Source organism: Cydia strobilella, chromosome 16 (genome assembly GCF_947568885.1).
Source record: "Cydia strobilella chromosome 16, ilCydStro3.1, whole genome shotgun sequence".
Taxonomy (NCBI): domain Eukaryota; kingdom Metazoa; phylum Arthropoda; class Insecta; order Lepidoptera; family Tortricidae; genus Cydia; species Cydia strobilella.
In genome coordinates this window covers 13,542,038-13,569,101 of record NC_086056.1, presented here as the reverse complement: position 1 = coordinate 13,569,101, position 27,064 = coordinate 13,542,038, and the positions used below count along the sequence as shown (strand labels likewise).

The 27,064-nt window shown below is 40.8% G+C and overlaps 1 protein-coding gene across 1 annotated transcript; it reads right to left on the bottom strand.

Annotated features, from left to right (window-relative positions):
- On the bottom strand, window positions 1-23,026 carry LOC134748636 (sodium/potassium-transporting ATPase subunit alpha). The gene is made up of 17 exons (XM_063683433.1): window positions 22,743-23,026; window positions 22,227-22,307; window positions 21,860-21,991; window positions 21,305-21,475; window positions 20,652-20,873; window positions 19,140-19,358; window positions 18,526-18,706; window positions 17,720-17,977; window positions 16,430-16,779; window positions 14,707-14,958; window positions 11,509-11,720; window positions 10,603-10,786; window positions 9,995-10,210; window positions 5,969-6,063; window positions 3,081-3,255; window positions 2,323-2,555; window positions 1-1,629 (listed from the first exon to the last, which is right to left on the bottom strand). Exons 1-17 carry the CDS (start codon window positions 22,887-22,889, stop codon window positions 1,509-1,511), a joined length of 3,249 nt encoding a protein of 1,082 aa, XP_063539503.1. The 5' UTR covers window positions 22,890-23,026; the 3' UTR covers window positions 1-1,508.
- Window positions 23,027-27,064: the final 4,038 nt, after the last annotated feature.

Genomic DNA, 27,064 nt, shown 5'->3' with positions numbered 1-27,064 from the left:
TAATATTTTGAAAATGTTTTTTATTAATAACACTTACATTTTTACAGCGCTCCTAGCCAACAGAGTAATACTTAAAAAATGAATCGGTGTAAAGAACTGTCGAACGCAAAACAAAGTTCTACGGTGTACGTCAAATAAACGGCTCACAAAGATCAAATCATTACAGTAATATCATCACGATCAACCACTATTGTCACGAGATGTACATCTTCTCCTCAAACAAGCACAGGTCACTCTAAAGAAACAAACTTCGTTTAAATCTATAAACATTTCATATAATTTAGATTTATTAGTCGCTATAATGTTATATTTTACTTTTGTAACCATTATTATAATGTTATATGTATTCGTTACGAAAAATTGAAATGAATCGTCCCACTCGGGTCTCCAGCTCGCTGGCCTGGTGCGCGAGCGCGCCCCGAGCTCGCTCGCCGAGCGTGCTCGCCAAGCATGCTCGCCGAGCGTGCTCGCGCCCGGCTGCGGCCGCCGCCCGCTCCGGCCGGCGCCGGAGCCCCGAGTGGCCACTAAAACAATCTCACTCTATCATAACTGTATAATTTTAAAAATTTCTAATTACGCATCCCTACGTTTTGTTATTATCCTTTAATTAAGAAATAAAATCTTACATAATTACCATGAGCAGCCTATTTTATTAATAAATTTGACAAAATTCACTAATAATCTGAATATGTTGTTATAAAAGAAAAGCATCGTGTCGTAGCGTGGTGGCCGCGACGGAGCGAGAGTCGGCAGTGCGCCCGGCGCGGCCCGCAGGCGCAGGCGCAGGCGCAGGCGGCGGTGTAATGCTTCATAACTACGTTACAATTCAAAATACGGCTTCAAAATTTCAACTACCTACCTAACAGTAAGCGGTAGTACAGTGTACACTAATCCTCAGGCACTCCACATCGACCTCGCACACACCATGCACCCGATCGCTGAGCGAACTAAACGTTTTCCACTCGAAAAATTCAACTTAATCCTATACTTAAATTATAATAATAATGGCTCTTAACTGTAATTTTACAACAAATGCTTTTCGTTGGCCGCCGAACACGGCGGCATACCGATGCCCACATGATTCACGAACAATGAACTACTGCTAGACGATCATTTATTACTTATTACATAAGTATGTGAAAAACAATTCATTAGTATAATTGATTAAGTCTATCTTACGTGATTAGTGTGTTCGAGGTGGCGGGCCGGCGCCGGCGCCGTCGCGCGGCGGCCTGAGTACGCTTCCGGATCCGCGTCCTCGAGATTCAATCGTCAAATTACATCGTCAAACAATTTTCAATATAAAAATAACTCGATTCATAATCATCAAAAATAATAATAATCGTGTATAATATTTTTCATCACAAATATCAAACCACCGTTCACCGTGCATATATACATACATAGTTCATGGAAACAATAAATAAAGAGGCGGGGTCCGTCTTGTGGCGCCGGGCGGGCGGGGCGGGCCTGCATCGGAGCGGAGCGGACTGGGGCAAGCGGAGCGCCTAGTAGTACGTCTCCTGCTCCAGCCAGCCGCCCGGGTTGCGGCGCAGGTAGAAGCGCCGGATCTCGTCGTAGATGAAGATCGACAGCATGAACGGGATGGCCGGCAGCCACCACACGAACCTGACAAACCACACACCGTGTTCATACTCGTATTCATACCACATGGAAAGGTTAGCTGGCGCAGCGCAGCCGGTACGATCCCAACTAAAATTATGAAATATCGCTTGCGAATTACAACAAAATGCCGAGCCAAGACCTTTTCCCTACTGCACACATTGCTGGACCCAAATATGTAATTTGTACAGTGTGTACATAATTTTATTTGTTGTTTTTATATTGTTGTTGTTATCTTTATCTTTTCATTTTTATTTCTTTCATCTTCTTGTCCTGTGTTCTATGGAATAAATGTATTTTCTTTCCTTTTTTTTAAATAGACAGAGAAAGTTGGGAGTTAGATAGGAAGTTAGGCACTCTCATCCATTCCTGTATCAAAATACGCACTGTATGACAACTTGCATACCAATTCTAAATTGGCATAATCGGTAGGATCAAAACAATGTATGTAACCCCGTAAATTACAATTAATATAAAAACTCATTCATGAGAAACAAAAAAAAAAATCCTACGTCACGCAAAATAGGCGCCAGTCGTAGAGTTACGGAAACCTGCCCGTGATACAATACAATACAAATTCCTAGGTATGACAATGACGTTAATATATGTTACCTACGTTAGATTGACCCGGCAATGATAAGACTCGCGTTCGGTTCAATCTCTTGGTTCGCTTGGCATAATTAGATGTTTAGTACTCACTTGAGTGGGTACATCCGGAGGCCCTTGTCCATGCCGGGCGTGTAGGACAGGAAGGCGGCCAGCGCGGTCTCGAAGATAATGCCGAAGTTGAGCGCCCAATTGCGCATGCCCTGGTGCACGATGGAGTTGCGGCGGGTCTTGCAGATGATCAGATCGGCCCATTGTACGACGACGATGGAGACGAAGAAGGCGGTGTGGCAGGTGAACTCGAGGGCCTTGCGGTCGCGGTACGTCTGCAGTACAAACGGTTTAAAAGTTGTCAATGAAGGAGAAGAGAGATGAATTACGTCCAGATCTAGCTGAGCTATTCAAAACATTTGCAAAAGGATTACTAACTGGTCCAGTGCATTACGTACGTATTACTACGATGTGCATTGGCCATATCTATTCGGACCTTAACGTGATAAAGGTAAGATAATTAAAAAAACATTCGTTTCTTTGAGTCAAATTTGGGTAAGTTTGAACGCTAGCGGATCTATGATGATAATAGTATGTTACGACTGCAGTTTTCTACAGATGTTAAAAACATTCATCTCTTCCTACAGGTATTTGCGTGGTATAGCAACAAATATTTGATAATGATAACAACCAATACACGATGCGAAAATTGATCTATTCTTTTCTGACGCTTAGAACTCATCTTAAAGAAAAGAAAGACGTCCACTGCTGGACAAAGGCCTGGAAAAGACCAGTAAATATTTCTTGCTAATTTGCAAAGTTCCGTTTTAAACTGTGCTTATGAAAGTGTCCCAGCTTACCCATTCTTGTCCATAAGAGTCAGTCAAATCGTTGATAGCCTTGGAATCCCACATCTTTCGAATCCCGAACAGCTTGAGCGGCAGGAAGCCGTTCTCAGCCATGATCACGAAGTACACGAAGAAGCCGGCGGCCGCTTGGATCATACCGATCTGCCCGTAGGCCATGGAGATCAACCTGACAACACCCACAGCTAGTGTCAAGAGCTGGTACAGAATAAAAGTCTTGCAAGCTTGATTTGATCGACACACGTTTAGAATATCCTTTAACATTGTATTTTAGCCAATCGATTAGAGCATCTTAATCTGAATTAGTTTCTTGAATATTTTAATAACCAATAGAATTTCAGTATGCTAAAGTAAAGACCAGTTCGGGTTCTTTACTAGTTTGCACAAAATTTTATTCGTATCGTGTGTCGTAAAGTGCCTTCTGTATGTGCATTCTTTTGCAGAAGTTATTGACGATCGGCACGTTACTAGCTAGTAAGCGTTAATGTTTTGGAAGAACATAGAATATGCTCTAAACTGGTTTTGTAAATAGCTATGATTATATAGCTAGCAGATTGATATCAAAGCAAAAATCATATCCTCTTTTTGGTATTCATTACAATCGAAGTTCTAATCCGCTAATGCAATAATGACAGAATGTATTAACATTTAAGAAAGATGTGGTTTTTGCTTTAATTATTTAAAATTGCAATTTGGTACATCGAAAATGTTCGTTTCATAACAAACTTTAATTTAATTTTAATATGTTCTTAGTTATACCTAAATAACTGAATACTAAATTAATGTAAACAGTTTTCGATGTTTCCAAATTAGTATTCTAAATGTACGATAGAGATAAAACAACATCCATGCTTCCACTGTACAACATTCAGTTAGTCGATTCTACGATGTAAAAAATAACTTAGAAATTAAAATAAGAAAAAAGAGAATGCCCAATTTCAGAAATTTTAACACAATTTTAGGTATTGCGTCTAGACCGTACACAAAACAAATTTTACATTATTCAAATATATTTGTCTTTTCAGAACTGGTTTAATTATTTTAAAACGTAGCGTTCTGAAAGGCTCATATTTAACTTGTAATATTCTTATTGATATTTCTGGAATTGGGTAGGAAGTAAGCTACAGCGAGTGAGTTAGACAGGCAGTCATAGTTATATTATTTTAAAGCAGTTATAGTAAGAGCGTAAGGATCCCTATCAAGTGTAGTGTGTGTGTGGCGTAGAAAGCGCTTTGAGCATTAATTTGCGACTAACGTGCTCTTCTACTGAATATAAATAATAAATCATATTATACATAAAAATAATTACGTGATAAAATTATTACGATATCTATAAATGTACCCTTTCGCCTACGACATTCCTTGAACACAAACGTTTATAATGTTTAATGGAAATTTTCTATGTTTATCTACTGGGACATTACGACACGTATCACACAAGTTGCTAGCGTCTAGGACGTAGACTACACTAGATCTAAATAGATCTAATCGTGCATTTGTCGCCGACACTGCGTTGCGAAGTGTCGCCCAACATTTTTTTTTGCAAATTTTAATTTATATGGAAGAGTGAAGATAATAGAGAGATAGAGGTAAAAGTCTAATCTATTTGGAGAGTCTTCTAGTTTAAAAGATGTCAGAAAATCTATGAAGAACTTTATGAAACAAACAATTTACAGTAGCAGGTAGGTTTTATGTACTGGTTTCGTATATTTATTAGGTATTGTACACAAGTTTACATATTTATTTACGGGGAGGGACAGTGGTCTGAATACATTTTTCTGTATACAAGATAGGGGACAGTTATAATCACTCTTCCACATCCAGCTCAAATGGTACTGTTGAGACACGGGTGGCCGTATTATTGACGTTCGTCGCTACGGGCGACAACTGAACTAATAGACGAAATAAGGGTCATTCCACAAGGATGTCAATTACGAAATGCTTTGCCTTGTATGGCAGCTACCTCATTCAAATGCGTAAAGCTCGAAAATATATTGCCAATATGTTAACCAAGTCATGAAACATTACCAGACCAACAATCGCTTCCTCAGCATTTTTAGAAGGACTAAATGAATAGTATGTCGTAAGCGACATTCTCGTGGAATGCCTCATAAGTCGAACCAGACTTAGTGCCGTCATCAAACAACTTCACTAGATGGCGAAGACATAAGAAGAGTCGTCAACTAGTAAGACTGTCATTATGAAAGTCAAAATAGGTTTCAACTTTTTTCAACATTCTGTGCCAAATAAACATTTTTGACTCTAGAGGTGTCATAGCGCATTGTAAAGGATACGCTATGTTGACGGTTCAAAGAACAAATGCAGGTGCCTTACCGTCGTGAAACCTTAAGTCGTCTATTAATTCAGTTGTCTGTTTTGGCTGGCGCCGTGCAACGGACGAATAGTTGTGTCGTTCTCAGAGAAAAAAATACCACTGTGTCAGTTGTCAGTAACCCCTAACTGACATAAAAAATCAATTAAAATTTACCCATTCGAGTTACCAAAGCGGGTTACTGTGGAATTTGCTCCCGGCGTCTGTATTAGCCGGCGCGGCGCCGGCGTCTGACAGATACAATCTATCTACGCATGTACAAGCAAGAGTATATAGGCTCTGAAATAGTAAGCTTAAGCTTTATCTAATCAATCGTCTTATGACTTTCCATTAATAGATTGGTCTAAAGAACTTTAGACTATTTATGGAAATAAATCCATAACTAGAGTAAACAGACTTGGAAAACACATTTTGTAATTTAGTTATTTTTTCTTTGAAACATCATCCGACAGTGCATTTATCTGAGAACGTCACTAAATAATCTGGCCATCGCGTGTTAACACCCATATGAGAAGTATAAAGCGTCGGGCCGCGGTGCAGTCAGGCCAACCTTCTGTTGACGAGGTTGTCGCGGTAAGGGTCCCGCGGCTGTCGCTTCATGATATCGGACTCGGGCGCCTCGTACGCCAGAGAGATAGCTGGCACCTTCGTAAACACCAAGCAATCAGGACATACCAACATACACTACATCCCAAACGTACTTGGAGCTGGTTGGATTTCAAATTGTACGTTAAGGGCTTCAATTGATGTTGTTAATCTCAGCCGAGTATTAGCCTTCTGTTGTATTAAGAACGGTCTTTTCCCCGTGTCTTTAAGACCCGGTTTGGGTCTCACAACACTAGCTTCTACTGTGTTTTTAATTGATTCTTTTGTGCAACAGTCACGTATAGCTAGTTTTCGTTACACGAAGGGATCAATTAACATGTAAGTAGATAAAAGCGCAATTGAGGCTTTAACTTTGTACACAGAATTTGAAATTCAGCCATAATTAGAAAACTCGCAGTCATCACATATTGACGCGCATGTATTAGTAAAGTATTAGGCCACACCACTCAGTTGCATACTACAATATACCCTGTTTGTCCCTAATATTCTTAATTTACATTAATTATGATAAGTGGTAGACAACTGACATAAGTGGTGGGGAAGAATACTTTATTAGTATCGGAGCGCCAATGCGCGTTAAGCGCGAGTCTTTAACAAGCTCGGATTTGTGGGTATTTGATCTGTATATCAATATGACGCTTATACATAATAAATATACCTACGTACACCTCTCTACGCCGCTTATACTAAACTACTTCGATTAGAAATATCATTAATAAAATATATATAATCTAAATATATCTGCTTAATATTACGATATAGCTAGTATAAAAGACTGGCGTGTTTATAAATTACATACGATAGCTTTCGACCTTGAAAGACAAAATGTAAAAATCTGAAACACTACACTAGTGAAAGAAGTTACAAACAAGCCCTAGATTGTAGAGTAATTATAATTATAATATATTACGTATATATCAGTGTCAGTGTACACATATTATAGCCTTGATGAAGTAATCTTATGTGTGATGAAGCGCTCGGCTCAACGTGAGTAACGAATGATAGCGATAACTTCGTGAAAAACTTGTGTCGGGTGAAGTATGAGCGGTAAGAAATGAGAAAACATCAAAATACCATACATAAAACAGTAGTACTATAGGACACTTATCAAATGTTCCATGCATGACAGAGATGACAGGTACAGACAGGGAAACACCGAAACTTACCTGCTCGTAACACCGTACATAAATGAGTGTTAAAGATCACAAAAAAACAAAATGAAACAATGTGTTTATGAAGGGACCATGAGGTGGTAACGGGGATAAAACACATTCTTCCATGGACACCAAGCTAAGGAAGTCAGTTAAGATAGTCAAACACAAAGACAACGCAAGGCATAAGTTAGGAGCTGTGCGTTCGTCGCCTTCAATATCCACGAAGATGCACGGTGTTAGGGCATCTACACACAGGCAACAACCACACCTCAATATTGAAGACTAACTTACACGTGGTAGCAAGCAAATTAGCGGATAGATAGAATCTTTGAACGAGTGCTGACACTCGCGTGGGTTTTACCTCTCGTTAACTAGTTTATCTGTGAAAGGATTACGCGGCTGTCGCTTCATAATGTCAGATTCGGCCTCCTCGTAGGCCAGGGAAATGGCGGGCACCTACAAACACTAGCCATGTGAACACAGGACACAGGACCACACCACGACGGCCGCCGCGCGAAGCGTGTGCATATCGTCACGTATACAACATCCAACACTTAGCAAGCTGATTGCAACCAGACGCTATTTGCTATTACCACTATTAATTGATTGCTGAAGGCGTATCAACCAAAGGCCACGAAAAACGTTCCGACCGAATTGACTCACGGACATGGCTAATACGGGCGGCGTCAACCACGAAACATTTGTATAACACAAATATATGATGGCGGGTGCTACCGGCGTTAGCGTCAAACGCATTCGCTCAGAACGTTTTTTACGTCACCAAGGCATTATGGTTGCGTCTATCGCGAAATAAATATAGATAAAACCACCAACGTCTTTTATCACAATGATAAAAAATGAAGAACAGTTTATCATATCACGCGTTAAACGCAAGCATCAAAGATACGCTAAACTCTTTCTGGACGTGATCAAAAATCAAAATTTGTTAATACACCTGGGTGTTGACGCACCTTCGATTAATCAGCCATTTGACTTTCGATAACGAACAGTAGCTTCGAGTTTAACAATCAGATCATAATGGTTACAAGAGCTCGTATATAAAATGGCTTCTGATTTAGGTAATTCTAAAATAAAATTCGAGAAAACGGCCACTGACAACGGACAAAATTTTCTTCAACTGGAGAAACAAGAACGTCTATGCCAAGTGCTTCAATAAGTCTGCAATTGTTGTTTTCAGTAAATAATAACTTTATTCTTAAGATTTATTATTATACAAATATAAAGTAGTAAGCATTGTCATTCTAAAACAAAGGACTATTAGAACGACTCAGACAATCTTTAGTAGAACAAACAGTACTTGAAGTAAAGTACTTAAAAGTTCCTCATTGAGATTAATTGGCCTAAGTTCTTAGTTCCCATTTACTGAAACTGCATCGACAGCACTACAGCTCAAGTACTTTATTGTGATACAGGCAAGGACTCTCGGCCCGAACGCGATCAATAGCCAAACGTCAGTGCCGCCATCTATCGCGAGTTTCCCGCAAACTGCGACCATTTTAATTCTGTACTTAGCGTATGGTTGCAACGGCTTGGAATGCTTAAAAACTATCGTAGAAATGATATTTATAACACAAAAAGATTGTGATGTGATTTTGTTTTAACCCATTATGTAAAACACAAAATTTGGAATATGGGATGGGGATGGTATTTAATCACAATGTTTCCAGGGTTCGAATGGAGATGAAGTGAGATGAATGACTGTACTAAGGGTGTGTTGTGTCTGTTTTAACTGTCGGTCGCGGGGGAGACCATTGTCGGGGTAACACCAACACTGTTAGGTATTAAAATAGGCAAAACACATTCATATGATTGTTATTTCCTAGCGGTCGTCCTCTGCTTCGGGTCGGGTCTCAAGCGGGACTCCACATTAGTAGAATGATTCCAGGCTAACACTTATCTCTATAATTTAACCATAATGAATGAAAGTTAAGTTAACACAGAGCTCAGTCCTTATGATTACATAAACAAGCTGTTTAGAGTAACACTGACAGTACACCCACTCGTTACGATATCGAGACAACAGCAACGTTATTGTTATTAGCTGGATACCGGCATGTTATATGGCAACAGTAATTGACAATTTATAAAGACCTCTCATTGACAAGTTTGTCGCAAAATGGGTTCCGAGGCGGACGTTTCATTATGTCCGCCTCCGCCTCCTCGTAAGCGAGCGCAATCGCAGGCACCTACATATGTCAATCACGAGGTAAATACAACTACGTCACAGTCGGCGAGGCCGCCTCTACAATATTAACTAAAATATTGTCAGTCTGCAACTCCTGCATGTTATGATGCCAATCGTATACTCATGAAGTTTCTAGTCAATTTAGAATAATAACAATTTCGAAAAAAGAAAACCCAAATATAGTCAACAAAAAAAAAACAGATGTTGCAGACTGTTAATTAACATAATTATTATCTTACACAATCTTACAGCTGTAATTATACCTCAGTATCTCACATATTGGGCATTTACTAAAGCTGTAAATAATTAATATATCCAGTGCACTAAAAGAGCTATTCGCACAATAAATATTGATACAATTCGTCGTGATTTTTTCATTCATATAATAACTCAGGTTTTCAAGTAGTAATTTTCTAGGTTTTCGTGTTTAAGAATTATTCTTCATCCAGTGTCATTTATGCGAGTATGTATAGCGCCTTATTAAAATTATATCTCGGAATTGCACTACATAATCTCAAGTCATTTTAAAAGAATGCTCATAAATCTTTAATTTCCAGTTCAGCTCTTTTAATGCACAGTCCGATAAACAGTGACAGGAAGTGAAACTTACCATGTCAGTTCCAAGATCGATGCAAAGGATAGTTACAGTGCCAAGAGGCAACGGGATATCGCAGAGGATGAAGGCAAGGAAGGGAGAGATCTCGGGGATATTGGAGGTGAGCGTGTAGGCGATGGACTTCTTGAGGTTGTCGAAGATCAGGCGGCCCTCCTCGACGCCCGTGACGATGGACGCGAAGTTGTCGTCCAGCAGGATCATGTCGGCGGCCTGCAACACCGGGGAAACGTGAGTTTTGGCGGATTTTATTAAGTGGGAAAGTAGAGTGGTTCAAAATTTCTCATTAGAGTACTTTGCATGTGATATAATTTTCGGGCGTACCTACGATTAAGAAAACTGATACAAAAACAAGATAATACAATTAAAACTGGGGAAACCATGCATAGACTGATGCCTACATCTTAAATACATTTAAGGACCTTAGGGTTGGCAATAAAAAGTTTATAGTGGCCAAGAGGACGACTAGTGCCATGAAAAATTGCCATTACATGAAATATGAGTGCCTAGATTACTTTTTTGTTACCAGTGAATTGTATACGCCAGTAAGTAGGCACTAGGCACCTTTTGCCTCTTTGTGGTACAGGATTGTAAAGTGTACACACCTGTTTGGACACGTCGGAGCCAGCGATACCCATGGCGACACCGATATCGGCCTTCTTCAGGGCGGGGGAGTCGTTGACGCCGTCACCGGTCACGGCCACGATGGCGCCGAGACGCTGGCAACCCTCTACGATGATCAGCTTCTGTTGTGGCGAGGTACGGGCGAATACGATTTCAGTGTGGTACCTAGGGAAATAATAATTATCAATACAAATTAGTCGCTACAAGTAAACAAAAAATAACTAAAAGTTATCGACAAAGAACATTGTTGACAACCAAACATAAAATTGCAATACATGTGCCGTAATATCTATTTCATGATCATAATACCAGCCACAGTGCACGATCATAAAACATCAGGGTCGTTATATTGGCTAAATAACTCGTGGGCCGGTTTTCCTCAACTCGAGGTTATATGTGTCTATTTTGAGTGTTGCAATGTCAGGCTTATATTATCAATCATATCTTTTTTTAGACAAAGACCACTACTTGATAGAAGCCGGCAACACCTATTAAATATGTATAATATGTTCAACAGCAGTTTGTCTGTACAAATGAACACGGGTAACTGTTCTAATAAGGTTTACGAAAGGTGTCTACAACATGTCTGTGTACAATATGTCTGTGTTAATATCACGTTGCCTTTAAAGGCGATGACTTGACGACAATCGCTAGTCGGTATGAGCTGTAGTTTAAAGTTTGTACTCACTTGAGAATCTCATCAAGCTGGTCAGAGTTCAGTTCCGTTGACCACAGTAGCCATAGCCTCACGAGGGTCCACTTCGGACATGGGGATGTTCAGACGAGTGGGAATGTCTTTGACGGTCTCGTTGCCTTTGAAGATGCCCACAATCTTGGCCATTAACCATAGACTTGTTGACCTTTAGTAACATAACGTTTGTACTCACTTGAGGATCTCATCAAGCTGGTCAGAGCTGACATCCCTCAGCTCCGTTCCGTGGACCACAGCAGCCTTAGCCTCGCGAGGGTTGACTTCGGACACGGGGATGTTGAGGCGAGCAGCAATGTCCTCGACGGTCTCGTTGCCTTCGGAGATGATGCCGACGGACTTGGCGATGGCCTTGGCAGTGATCGGGTGATCGCCGGTAACCATGATGACCTGGAATAGCAGGGGTTATGTAGTGTATGTGGTTTTGAATAAGGGAAGACTTGTTGGAAATAAGCGAAGGTTATCAAAAGTTGGAATTGGGTCTGGTCTGAGTAAAAAAAAATGTCTACTCTGTTTCCAGAAACTATTTACAATGATTATATTTAAAAGCATAATGTAAAAACATAAAAAAATATTGTATTTTTTATGACAAACTTTATCTATAATAATAAACTATAATAACCTTGCAAGTCTTAAGTGATTAAAGTCATTAAACCTCTAGTTTTGTAATTGCAATCTGTTTTCATTTCGTCTCGTCTAATTATTGCTGTATACAGTCAACATAAATGTCCTATTTCGCGGATTCAATTTTCGTCTTCAAATACAGTGATTTATGAGTTTGTACTTGTCAAATTATTTTGTGTATTTTAGGTACAGGATTTGCAATTATTTACAAATTGTAGGTATATTAGGTCTTTCTAAACTTGTAAATATAAATTCGGAACCGTACAAAATTTTAATAAGTATATTTAGAATTTAGGTAATTCGATGAAAAATTCCTTTATAAAATTCCACTCGTCGGAAATCATACACTTTCCGCACTTGTTGCATAAATAGCTATTATGGCATTTTTTTCTGTTAACTGATATTGTCAATATGTATATCTTATATTGTTGGCTTATAATGATTTCGTCGGTTCCATTTTCTACCGAAAATCACAAGGTCGACCATATAAATAAAGCACTTTTTATATGAAAGTCCAGACATGGCTATTGACATGACTCGTGAAAATCAGTGGCGTATTTCGAGGGGGGTGGGGGGCGCGGAGGGGGCAAGTGCCCCGGGCGCCATCCAAGGGGGGGCGCCATCCAAGGGGGGGCGCCAAAATGGGCAAAAGGCAGCAGCAGGGAAACTTGTCAGTCGTCAGGGGGCGTTAATTTGGTGACTGCCCCAGGCGCCATATCCTCTAGCTACGTCCCTGGTGAAAATGCACTAGCACTTAACTTTAGGCCCATTGGGAGCCTCTTCATTATGGCAAGGTCGCCATGTGGTGATCGGTGGAAGGTTCGTATAAAAGGCGAACACGTGTTGACAGTTCAAGCAATTTATTGTAACTAAAGCTTAACTCAACTTTCTTACGCCCACACTTGCTCAAGGCTGATGTAGCGTAAATTGTCGACGGGAACTTGATACCGCCCATATTACAGCTTCCCTGGATTACTATGTAATCTAACACTTTAAACTCTCTTTAAATATATACATACTATGTAATCATTAAAGGTCGATTGTATATAATTACCAATCTTTCTATCCATTATCATGTGCGAAAAACGTCACGTTCCTAAAATTGACTCCTTGCTGCTTTGCAGCGACAAAATGTGAATTTGATTATGATGGTACCACCGGTCTGTCGTTTGCCAAGTCACTGCAGTTAGGTGGTCCGAATAGTTACCTTGATACCGAGAAGATGGATGCACGTCCTTTTACAGTTTAAAATGTGCTAATTATTTATTTTTAGATGTTAATATTGTAATTTAAGATTAATTTTATATTGTTTATTTTTCTTTTTATTTTCTGTGTAAGTTAGTAGTGGTTTGGTATTTTTACTGTCATACTGTTTAACTTGTTTGATAAATAAAATAAAATAAAAAATACCGGCGGAGCGGCACTTGGCAACAGCGTCGTGCACAGCAGTTCGAAGCGGGTTTATCATGCTCATGAGCTACACGAAGCGCAGATTGTCGACGGGGAAGCTGTCTGTATTGAAGTTGTGGCGGGGTACTTGAGTGCCAGTTACCTTGATGCCGGCGGAGCGGCACTTGGCAACAGCGTCGGGCACAGCGGTTCGAAGCGGGTTTATCATGCTCATGAGCTACACGAAGCGCAGATTGTCGACGGGGAAGCTGTCTGTATTGAAGTTGTGGCGGGGTACTTGAGTGCCAGTTACCTTGATGCCGGCGGAGCGGCACTTGGCAACAGCGTCGGGCACAGCGGTTCGAAGCGGGTTTATCATGCTCATGAGCTACACGAAGCGCAGATTGTCGACGGGGAAGCTGTCTGTATTGAAGTTGTGGCGGGGTACTTGAGTGCCAGTTACCTTGATGCCGGCGGAGCGGCACTTGGCAACAGCGTCGGGCACAGCGGTTCGAAGCGGGTTTATCATGCTCATGAGCTACACGAAGCGCAGATTGTCGACGGGGAAGCTGTCTGTATTGAAGTTGTGGCGGGGTACTTGAGTGCCAGTTACCTTGATGCCGGCGGAGCGGCACTTGGCAACAGCGTCGGGCACAGCGGTTCGAAGCGGGTTTATCATGCTCATGAGCTACACGAAGCGCAGATTGTCGACGGGGAAGCTGTCTGTATTGAAGTTGTGGCGGGGTACTTGAGTGCCAGTTACCTTGATGCCGGCGGAGCGGCACTTGGCAACAGCGTCGGGCACAGCGGTTCGAAGCGGGTTTATCATGCTCATGAGCTACACGAAGCGCAGATTGTCGACGGGGAAGCTGTCTGTATTGAAGTTGTGGCGGGGTACTTGAGTGCCAGTTACCTTGATGCCGGCGGAGCGGCACTTGGCAACAGCGTCGGGCACAGCGGTTCGAAGCGGGTTTATCATGCTCATGAGCTACACGAAGCGCAGATTGTCGACGGGGAAGCTGTCTGTATTGAAGTTGTGGCGGGGTACTTGAGTGCCAGTTACCTTGATGCCGGCGGAGCGGCACTTGGCAACAGCGTCGGGCACAGCGGTTCGAAGCGGGTTTATCATGCTCATGAGCTACACGAAGCGCAGATTGTCGACGGGGAAGCTGTCTGTATTGAAGTTGTGGCGGGGTACTTGAGTGCCAGTTACCTTGATGCCGGCGGAGCGGCACTTGGCAACAGCGTCGGGCACAGCGGTTCGAAGCGGGTTTATCATGCTCATGAGCTACACGAAGCGCAGATTGTCGACGGGGAAGCTGTCTGTATTGAAGTTGTGGCGGGGTACTTGAGTGCCAGTTACCTTGATGCCGGCGGAGCGGCACTTGGCAACAGCGTCGGGCACGGCGGCTCGCGGCGGGTCGATCATGCTCATGAGCCCCACGAAGCGCAGGTTCTCCACGGGGAAGTTGATGTCGTCGGTGTTGAACTTGTAGCCGATGGGGTACTTGTCGGAGGGCAATTGGAGGTCGCAGAAGCCGAGCACGCGCTCGCCGAGCCCGCCCAGCTCGAGGTAAGCGTTGTTGAAGGCCTCCTTCATCTCTTCGTCCAGAACCTACAGAGATTGGGAAATTAATATCACTGGTACTCGTATATTTTCTATGACTTCTTTTCGGTAATGTAGGTGATGATTACCGCGTTGTGATATTTACATATCTACATTTTTTATGAAGTTTCATGGTAAGGTCGAGTTCATAAACATCTTTAAAGGCCAACGTTCCAGAAATATATTTACACGACCTTAAGTGTCGTTTTCAAGCAAAAGGTACCACATTGTCGCTTGCCATAAGGACGCTCTGACATGTTTTTCGATATAAAGACACAAGCAATTTTCGTCCTTATGGTGAGCGACAATGTTGTACCTTTTTGATTGAAAAAGTCACTTATTGTCTGTCTTAAGAGGCGTGTAAATAATATTTTTGGAATGTTAGCTTGTAAAGAACTCGGCTCTAATAAAACAAAAAAAGCTGAATTATAAGAAAATAGCTGTTTGATTACGTTACAGATGTAGTATAGAATTGTTTGCCATCGTAGTTTCTCGGAAACATTCGTATTTGTCATGCTACTTCTGTCAACCTCGGTACTTATTGTACTTAGATTGACTAAAATAGCATAACACGTTCGTGCGTTCCCGTGAAAATACGATTGCAAACAATTATACACTACATCTGTATCTAATTATGGATACCAGTCACTTTAGTGTACAGAAACAACATTCTCGTTAATGTCAAATGAGCTATGCAGTGATACTACTGAATAAACTTATTTGTAAAAGAGCGCTAACCAAAAACGAATATATGTATATCCAGATTTATCGCTTCTTAAAACTCGCGTCACGTCTTCCGACCGTACTTTAGGTACACGCAAAAACCGATTTGAATATAAACTATCGTGCCCAGAACTCGAACTTTTATTTCTTCCAAGTTATTCTCAAAGGAACCGCATTGCGTAAGCTCCGGGGAGGCCGTAACTAAATAACTTTTTCGCTGACAAAGGTAATGAGGGTAGGCTTATGCTTACGAAATCCTTTGCAACTTCGTTAATTACTTTAGGCCTTGGGCCCCTGGAGGTATTTACCACCCGCATTGGACATAAAGAAATTTACTTTGAACCCGGAGATAAAAACTGTGTTATGCTAAATTGAAGTGCTAAGAAAAATTCTTAGGAAATATTCTGGGGTCAAATTATTAACGCGATAAGATATTTCTTTCCATTTCTAATAGACTGATAATTTCCATCCCAAATCTCATTATTGCCAAACTCAAAGTGGAGTCAGGGATAGAAATAAAAACGTTGCACATGACTTTTTATGAAAGATTAATGGAGTTATTCAGAAACTCCTGTCTAATCTAACAAACCGTTAATAATCCCTGTCTCAGTCATTTTGTGATTTCTGTTTGTTAGAAAGAGACAAATTTAAACAGAGGTTTGTAAGAGGTTGCTAAGTATTATAAATAAGCGGGTAAATCTCACTCTTAATTTCTCGGTCTAATCTAATATAGGACTGTTCAAAGTTCTCAGTTTACCTTTTCCTTTCCTCCAATGAAGATAGTGCTGCAACGTTCCAAAATCCTCTCGGGGGCTCCCTTCATCACAAGCAGATGGCGCGGATCGCTGGGGTCATCACTCTCATGAATAGACACTTGGTACTTGTTGGTGGAGTTGAACGGGATCTCGCACGCTTTCTTGTTTCGCTTCCTGATGGACAAGACATCTCCAAGAGCTAATTCCATGCATTTCAGAAGGGCAGCTTCGGAGGCGTCCCCGGCGACTTCCTTCTTCAGAATAGGGACACCGTCTTGACCGCCTTTGAACTCGGCGCGGTTGCAGAGCGTGGCGATCTTGGCGAGGGCCTTGAAGCCGGGGCTGGTGCGGTCTGTGGACGAGGGTAGAATGTTAAGGTCAGATAGATGACAGATGTAACTATCGTAATTATCGTAATAAGCTTGTAATTATCGTCGGAACTGATATACTCTTATATGAAGTTTTGAAGAGTTGCGTTGTCTAATGACGACGCGTTTCGTTATGTCTAATCTCAGATACATACCTACAATACAATATTTTTTTTGTAAAAAAAGATTATATTTCAGATTTCTTTTAAATGGACTAAAACACAAATATAACAAAATACGTGACAATTTAGATGTGTTTGGTTTCCCTGGAATGGAAAGTATAAATCGCATGAGTAACTAAATTTTTTTTTGTATGTACCTATGTAGTTATGTAAAAAACAATAAACTGAAATAAATGTCATATACGAAAGAAAAAATGACCAAAGCCTCCAGTGTCCAGAACACCAGAATGATTGTGTCTACTTAAAAAACACAAATTAAAATATTTTCATAGAAAATAATTTAATTTGTTCTTAGAGTATGTAAAAAACATTAAAACATTTTGGTAAGTTTTATATAACAAAACTTCCGTGAGACACAGACATATTAAATATATTAATAACGGGTCACTCACGTGTTTTAAGTCGAAAACGCTCGACACATGTCGAGCGAAACATGTTGAGCGTTTTCGACTTAAAACACGTGAGTAACCCGTTATTAATATATTTAATAAGTTTTATATAGTTTATATAGGTATATGATATAAATCAAATTCCTAGATAAAATAGCTCATTAATCTTACGTAACTATATCGTTTGTAGTTTTTATAACAGTTTATTTTTTATTAGGAGCAATATAACAGGAGAGAATACTGAACTCCTGCCGGACGTGGAGCCAAGGGTTTCCACGGCTTCAAGGTTCTTCACGAGACAGTTCTTGGACCCTATACGCTTGGATGTAAGGCAAATATCAAAAAGTGCTTACCATACTGGACTCCTGACTGATCCTCAGTGGTATCAGCCTCAATGATCTGGTTGTCGAACCACATGTGGGCGACAGTCATCCTGTTCTGTGTAAGGGTGCCGGTCTTGTCAGAGCAGATGGTAGATGTGGATCCGAGGGTCTCCACGGCCTCCAGATTCTTCACGAGACAGTTCTTGGACGCCATGCGCTTGGCAGTGAGGGTCAGACAGACGGTTACAGTGGCCAAGAGACCTTCAGGTACGTTTGCGACGATGATACCTGTAGAAATGGACGGTTGATTAGTAAGATCTTGATGACTAGTTTAGACCTTATTTCATTACAATAAGGTATGAAATGGTCAACTAAGTGTGTCTGCTTTACAAATAATCATCAGATAGAATCAGGTAGAAATTTGTCGCATAAAACAAACAAAGAGGTTTTTGCTTATAATACGACGCCATTTTTCCCCGTTTAGTGTTCAATTGGTAATACCGCCTGCTGCTGACATACTTTCAAGAAATTTATTTAAAGCGCGAGCAAGAATATGCCATTTTTACCAATAAGGAAGATGACAGCGTCCAGACAGTTGTAGCCGAGGATGAAGGCGATCACGAAGAAGGTGACTCCAAGGAACACGGCCACGCCGGTGATGATGATGAAGTGGATTCAGGCGGTGGGCTCTAGAACCTTACCAATGAGGAAGATGACGGCGTCCAGCCAGTGGTAGCCGAGGATGAAGGCGATCACGAAGAAGGTGACTCCGAGGAACACGGCCACGCCGATGATGATGATGAAGCAGATTCAGGCGGTGGTCTCTAGAACCTTACCAATGAGGAAGATAACGGCGTCCAGCCAGTGGTAGCCGAGGATGAAGGCGATCACGAAGAAGGTGACTCCGAGGAACACGGCCACGCCGGTGATGAGGTGGATGAAGTGGTGGATCTCCTTGGCGATGGGCGTCTCTCCGGTGTCCAAGCCAGAAGCCAAGCCGGCGATACGGCCCATCACCTGGCGAAAGAAAACATTTTGTTAGAACTTAGAACTTACCAAAATATATTGCAGGAAGAATCAGTAGCAAAATTTAGCGCGAAAAAAAATTCTAAGTTCGGATTTGTCATCTTAAAACTGGCTTTTTGAATACTTCTGTCAACACAAATTCGCGATTAGGTGGCAATTTTAATATTAAAACTGTGAATAGTTGCTGGCATGAAAAATTATAGCTTTCCATTTCTACAATAAGGTGTATATAGGTAGCTTTGAATCACTCACGATTGTCAGGTAATTCCGAAAACCACTCGTAATACCATCTTATCAGAGTCCATTTTAGGAATCATCTGCAAGTGCCAGATGAGGTCTTATACCCACCCTTTTAAATTAAGAATACGTCGTCATACTTGATCAAAGTGGAATTTAAGGAAAAACCGAGCAAGTTTCGACTCACGGTGTTATCTCCGCAGCAGATGACGATTCCTTTAGCGGTGCCCTCGACAGCGTTGGTAGAGAAGAAGCCCAAGTTCTTGGTTTCCAGGGGGTTCTCGTTGGTGAAATCTGCGCCGCGGGACTGAGGCTCGGATTCGCCGGTCAAGCTGGAGTTGTCCACTTTAAAGCCGCGCGCCTCGATGATACGGATGTCAGCAGGGATACGGTCGCCAAATTTCACCTGAAATTGTTGGAGATAGTGAAACTAATGTCATATCACGTTAATAAACTAAACTGTGGTGTATGTGGAGAGCTACTTATGCACTTATTATATAAGCTACGTATCATTCATGTATCGAGTTAGACTGTAAGTTGTGTTTGACCTATAAACACATTTAATCAATATTCTATTTTATTTATTAGAAACATCTATCCGTACACTACATCAGGAGGTAGTCAATAGTCTGAAAATGTTTATATTTATTCGGCAAAAATAAGTTTACGCTATCTTTCTGTGGCATTATAGATCCTAAGAAAAAAAGCCGCTTTTGATATCTTTGTGGTGGGTCGAAATGGTTCTTTATTTTTATTTTGATAGCTTGACGATTTACCTCCTTATTCGTAAAAGTTAACAAAACTGTAAATTTTTGTATTTTTCAAACAAACACGAAATAACCAAATAACGAAAAGGGATAAACTATAATGAACGGCTTGTTAGATTGGACAGTCATATAATTATAACGCCATTAGACGACACATGTCGTAGCTAGCAGTTGATATTGATATATCCGCCTCCTTCCCTTCAGTCTTTCGAAAAGTTTACGAAGGTATAGCCTTCGTTAACCTTTTGTTGAAATACGGGTTTAAAATCGTGACCACACCCTTACATCACAATGTGATAGGGTAAAGTGGGTTTTATATTGCACTTAAAACAACCGGTACCGGTTGTGGCGTATTCAACCCTTTTACACCTCGCAATAGCTTTTTATGCCGTGACCTCAATCGATCAACGGGTAAAAATAGTCGAGTGTAAACACTTCGTGTTCTGAGTAACAATTTACAGTATATTCTCACTTTATCATGAATAATATTAGTCAGTGAGTCACTTAGTGTTATACGTACAAAAAAATTGTTATTGAAAGTTAACTAACTATAATTGTATATCATATCACTAAACTTAATTAATTTAAGATGTTATAAATAATTGAAACTGAAATATACTTATTTTAAATTTTGATTAAGGCCAGTTTTGAGAACCTATTTAAGAAAGATTCATATCAGTGTATAAAGATAAGGCAGCGGCCCTAAATACGCGAAAACGAAGCCGAAATGTGAGCCGGCAATACTATTCTGGCCATTTAGAGCTCACTGACTATTATTGTCATTTTATCATTATGTCATATTAAAGTACGCGAACCTTAACAATGTCAAAGGTCCTAAGGTGCTAAGCGCCTCGCAGATGATGGTGGCGAACTACAGCACCATGCTCTTTAACGACTCCATGATCTTGGACCTCCGTGGCAGATGTACTAACCTCAACAATGTCACCGATTACCAGGTCCTCAGCTCGCAGCGTCAGCTTCTCGCCCTCGCGGATGACAGTGGCGAACTGCGGCACCATGTTCTTGAAGGACTCCATGATCTTGGACGACTTGCTCTCTTGGTAGTAGGAGAAAATGCCAGTCACGATTACTACTGCCGCCAACACAATGCCCAGGTACAAATTGTCGTCCGCCGGTTCTTCTACGGTACTCGCCTGTAACGCAAAAATACTTGATAAAGTCGTGTAATGTAAACAAATATTTCTTTTATAATTTTTACAGACAAAGAAAACTAAAAGTTGTCTGTTCCTCGACAGTAAAGTACACTGCAACCTATACCTACTGGTTACAGACGTGTAGTTTTGGTACTCCTTAATTCTCGGAAGAAAAAAGACAAAGGAGTCGAAATCTCTGTAGGATATATTGTCCATCAATAACACGAAGGTTAGGTGAAAAACACACTGCGCCGGGTGTCCGACCAAATTTATCTAAGATTGAGAAAAATGCGCTCGTTTTCAAGCGCGTAACGTTGCAGTTGTAGTGCATGTGTTTATCGCATAACCTTCCCATGTGTCCATGTTTACATCGGTTTTAACTGATGTGGTCGACAGTTAAAAAGGACAATTGATGTTTAAATTGTACTGACCTGAATTCCATAGGCTATAAAGCATAGAATAGCACCAATCCACAGTAATAACGCAAAACCACCGAACAAATTTTTACAAAATTTCACCCATTCGGGCGTCTGTTTAGGTGGCGTGAGTGCGTTTGGACCATCCCTTTCAAGGTTCTCTTTCGCTTTTGCGTGACTAAGGCCCTAGAAAAATACATAAAAAGCATTAAAACACAAGAATTATGTTTATATTATGTCAAGTGTAACATGTATAACTATTATACGAAGAGCTACTGTAACCAACAAAAAGTACTTTTAGAAAGCAGTGGAGGGCTATGTTTATATGATCTTGTATCGGACATATGCCGATGACGTTGTACAAAACAAGGAAGAAATCAGAAAGGAATGCAAGAGATTAGGAAAGGATTAGATTGTCCAATACAAGGAAATAAATAGATGATGATTATGTATAGGACAAACTGGTGGGAATTCAGGTTTTAAGAACCCTGCACCACTGATAGAAATAGGGTAATATCTGAACAATTTGTTTGTGTATGTGGTTTAATTAAAAGAGGAAAGTAATCTTACATTTTCTGGATGTGTTTGAAATCTTTGGTATAGTTCCTCGGGAGTGACTTTGTGAAAATCAATATCCAACTCCTGTTTCAGGTCATCTAAATCTCCTGGTTTCCGCTTCTTCGCGGGAGGCTTCCGGCGGGTCTGAAACACACCAAGACACGGTTTACACATGCTTTCATCCTACTATCTCGTTTATTATTCGACGAATTGATAGTCTCCAGTCTAATTTCAAAAGCAAGCACTTATTCATAATGGAGGAATAAATCTAAATGCATTATAAAGTGAATCAAAACGCATGCAATAACGAGGGCTGACAGCGGCTGTCAATCTTCGTCGGGATAAAGCAAAAATGAAAGATGGTAATGTAAATAAAAACCTTGTACTGTCCATCGGCAGTTCTATTATCGTCCTTAATGAGGCCGATGGTGGCGACGCGGTACGAGTCGGTACGGCCATGCTGCAAACACAACTAGGGGCTAGACACATTCTACAGGCTGGGCCCTATGGGCCATGCACATGAGTGACGGATGAGTGAAGCTACGATCTCGAATGACTCCAGAATAGTTAAAGATATTTGGAAGTCATGCGATATCGATGCTTAAGAACAAAAAGAAAAAGAAACCGGAACGAGCTAATAAGTAAAACTTGTGTTCCAGTTCCTTAATAATAGGATTAAATAAGGTGTGTACTAAAACTAAAATAACTAATGAATGCTCGGCTACTATGGGGTCAAGCCTTGAAGTTGTACAAATACTGACCGAAGTACATATAGCCTAACCTAACAACGCGGCTGGAAAGCAATCAATAAAGCGAATAGCACGCGCAGGGAGCGCGGTAACCTTGCCGAACGTACGGGGATCGCTCAATTGATCTGAACTAGTTGTATGCGAACCTGAGAGCGGTTGAAAGGCCGGCGCGCACCTCGATGCATGACCGATTCAACACTCATACCCATATTCATCGCGTATCTACATCGCTGAGATTTGGTGAATGCGGAACAGTTGTTAGCCGAACGAAAGGGGATGTTAATAGAGATCATTATGAAAACGACCGGTAAGTGGCATGACGATTAGACGGAATCGTGGAGTGCTCTGTATACGTACGTCGAGCAGTTACAGTAGATGGGATCGAGGCTAAATGCGGTCCCGTTGCCGTAAACACGGCACGTCACCGTCGATAATTGATGGACGTTTGCATAGCGTTCATTAAAGCGCGCCCTGGATTATCGCGAAGGTTGCTATGAAAATAGCTAGAACAACAGCCGCGAGAAATGGCTTAAGGTTCAAAGGGGACATAATCGGGATTTAATTAGCATCTTATGGCCGCTCGGACACGAGGGTGCGATGAAATATTCATACGGTGGTAGGGTAGGGTATGGTAGGGGGCGCGATGCACGTCCTCGACTCGAGACGACGCCGAGGCGACGGCGACGCGGCGGGGGCCCGCACCCGCGTTACATAACGCCGCGCCTGCGCACTGCGGCCTTTCTCCACCCCCGCTACGCCCTCCACATAAATAGATAACACAAGGTTGCCACCCCGGGCCTCGGCGACCGCATTTATAATCTCTACAAAGGTTAAACCGAAATATCTAATGGAAAAATCGAAGTTCTCCAGCGAAACAAACAACAGCTTTTTCTCCAATATGCTCGGAAATGTTCACCTTATTGTAGCAAAAATAGTACCTACGGGAAGTTCTTCTTTATGGTCAAATTCAAATATAAAAAATAAAAAAACCATTATTGTCCTGTTTTAGCGGACGGGAAGTCATTAGTGTATTGTTTTTTGCTTTTTTAGGGTTCCGTACCTCAAAAGGAAAAAACGGAACCTTATAGGATCACTCGTGCGTCTGTGTCTGTCTGTCCGTTTGTTACAGCCTATTTTCTCCGAAACTACTGGACCAATTAAGTTAAAATTTGGTATCCATATGTAAGTTTATGACCCGAAGACGGACATGTAACGTAAACAAATGAATTTTAAACACGGGAAAACTTTTGGGGGGTAAATGAGAAAATTAAAAATAAAGTTTTTCAAACTATATCGTGTTACATATCAAATAAAAGAGCTCATTATGAGAATCTCAATTTTTTTTTTAATAATTTTAGGATAAACAGTTTAGGAGTTATTCAAGAAAATAGGCAAAAACAATGACCATTCCCCCCTCCCCTTTATCTCCGAAACAACTGGGTCTAAAATTTTAAAAAACATACAGAAAATAGATCTTTACCTATAGATCACAGGAAAACCTATTAGAAATGTGAAGTCAAGCGTGAGTCGGACTTAATTACTTAGTTTTTGATCCGACCCCTACGGGTTTTTTATAGACATTTCACTCATGTTTCACATAAAAATATACATTGTTTAAATTGTGTAATGTACGGAACCCTTGGAAGGCAAGTCCGACTCGCACTTGGCCGGTTTTTTTAAGTATGTATCCACTAAGAAAAATTTAAACAACCAATTCAATCGAAACTCATCCACGAATTGTCCTTTTCCGGCCTCTGCAATAATGTACTATTTTTAGGGCTGAAAATGTTTCAATGTGACAAAGGGTAATTAGGGACACCTACTCTTGAAGGATATTTTTCGCGTTTACCAAAGCTGGTTCAGTCGAAATCAGTTACCTACAGCGCTTTCGCTGGCATATCATGGTTATCGCATGCCTCTAAGTAGGTTAACACTTTTTCGTGCCAGCCACTGGCTTCAGCAAATATTTATCGGCCAATCTTTTAACGGTCAGAATACTGTATTCCTGAATTTAACATGACAAGCAGAACCGTAAGTTAAACAAAATATTCTTACTGGAATTATAAGGGTCTGAAGAAGGTGAAACCACTCGTGCGGTGCTGTGCTAAGCTCTGGTATAAGAGTGAATTTAGGACCAGCGACTGACATTATGTAAATCGGTTTTTAAAGATTGTTCTCCTCGGTTCGTTAATTCTTTTTCTCACGTGCGTATAAAATAACAGAAGGTTTTAGGTAGCAGGGCATATATAACGTAAATAACCACGCCAATGACCCATAATCGTTATCGGTAAGCTGCCCTAGTGTGAAACTGCTAAATGAGGCGACCTCTATAGACAGCTTCAAAAACATACTTTTTTAGTCATAGGATAAGGTGTAAAATCGTACGCACATCTTTGTCATAGCATAAACGGGTTAAAGGGTTATATATTCAACGTCCCCCCTAGGCTGAAACCGGTGTGGTCTGGATGAAAGGATGCTGAGTTTTGCAAGCACAGAAACCTATTCAGAAAGATTCTTTTGTAAAGCCCTTTTTAACCCCTTTAGAACTTGACTTTATATGAAATACACTAGGTAGGAATTGTGAGAATCTTTCCACAATGACAAAACTTTCTAACTCATTTATTTCAATTGGTTATTTCATTCTTTTCAAATAAAACTTCTATTTTATGTTCAAGTTGGTATTGTAAAGCACCTTCTCAAAGCTTGACAGGGTTTAGACATGGAATCTCGCGTGCCTGTTCAAAACGATAAGAAACGTTCAAGAAAATGTGACATGTTGTGACAAGGGGAGGGGGAAGTCACAAACTTTGTGACGTCACTTTAACTTATTTGAATTATTTTATTCGCTGTACGGTTAAATAACAAGTTTTTGGAACGATAATCGTTTTTATTCGTTTTATTTACTTTCCTAATCAGTTTTGGGTTATAAAATTACTAATATTTCATCTGTCAGAAATATTTTGATAAAATATTTAATAAATTAATAATACTTAATTCGATTTGCCGATTTCGTTGAAACAATGTGACGTCACGCCAGGGGGGTAGGGGTTTGCCAAATGTGACCAAGTTTGACAAGGAGGGGAGGGGGAGGGGGAGGGGGGGGGTCAAAACCTAGAAATTCGTGTGACCTAATTATTGGATGAACCCTTACTTTGCCCGCGAATTATTCGGCCTTTGTCATTTCACCTTCCTCCTCCAAGGGGAGAATTTCCAAAATCAAAATAGCTTATGTCATTCCCATGGGTGTAACTTTAGACGCCAGTGGGTAGGTTAACCTTGAAAGGGTAACAGAGCTACTATCGCATTAATAATATAACACCATAATTTGACAGAAAATGTCTGGTTAAATCCGTCATATAAAATGACAATTTTATGGATTTTTCATTATCTCCAAATCATGTATACTCTGGCACAGCGACCTTGTCAGTAGAAAAACGCGGCAAATTTAAAAAAATGTAGGCGCGAAGAGTAGACTTCCCATAGAACATTTTTATTTCGCGCCTTTTTCTACTGACAAGTTGGGTGTGTACATGTATACCTATTATTAGCAGGTAGGTACTATAACTTAAGTTTCTCTTATATACTTGTTTTTAGTCACCCTTCACACAAGAAATCCATCAGAAAAGAAAATGCCCCACAATTGTTCTGAAACATCGATTCATTGTCACGGTCACGAAACTGCTTTATACCGAAAATTTGTGGTTACTATCGTAGTAGTGACGTATGAATGAGACAATTATTTTTAACGTGATTTAATGAGCGTCCCGAAGCGCCGGGCCCATCACATGCCAAAACTGTCCTTTAGCTGTAAAAGGACTTAAGTCGCTTTAAAATCCTTTAGACACACGTCTTTTACGAAAGTGCGTTAGAGCACTATTAATAACGTTGTTCTATGAATTAGAATGTGTTTAGTGATGAGTTACGTGGCGACGATGCAACATTGTAAAAGGCTATTTTTGGAAAACACGGTTTGCAACACGCAATTGGTTGGAGAGCCGGCAGTAAAGTTTCGAACCAACGTGATACCGCGATGAGATGCACAATGGTTTCCCATAAAACTGATGCTAAGTCCGAATTTGATAGTCTGCCACGGCGGAACTAGCCGAAAGTACAAAAAAAATAGCCACTTCCGGTGCGAAAAAGGGGGGGTCATTTAACCCATCTGATACTGCAATAAAAGCTATGGCATCAGTTAGAAATTTACTGGTAGATACAGAAAAGCGAAATCTGCCAGTATGATTCCTGCCGGAAGTGCTTGGCATACGCTCTCAAAGGTGACCATCAGGACCCCTAAATTAACCCATCTGATACCAGCATGAAACCAATTCCAGTCGGTAGATATGAACCTTCTCTTCAGGAATATATAAGTCTGCCAGGGCGCTTTCAGCCGAAACACCTTGACATACGAGATTATGTGGCGCAACATCCGTGGTACCCGTATAACCCGTATTTTGGAATTGTACATATT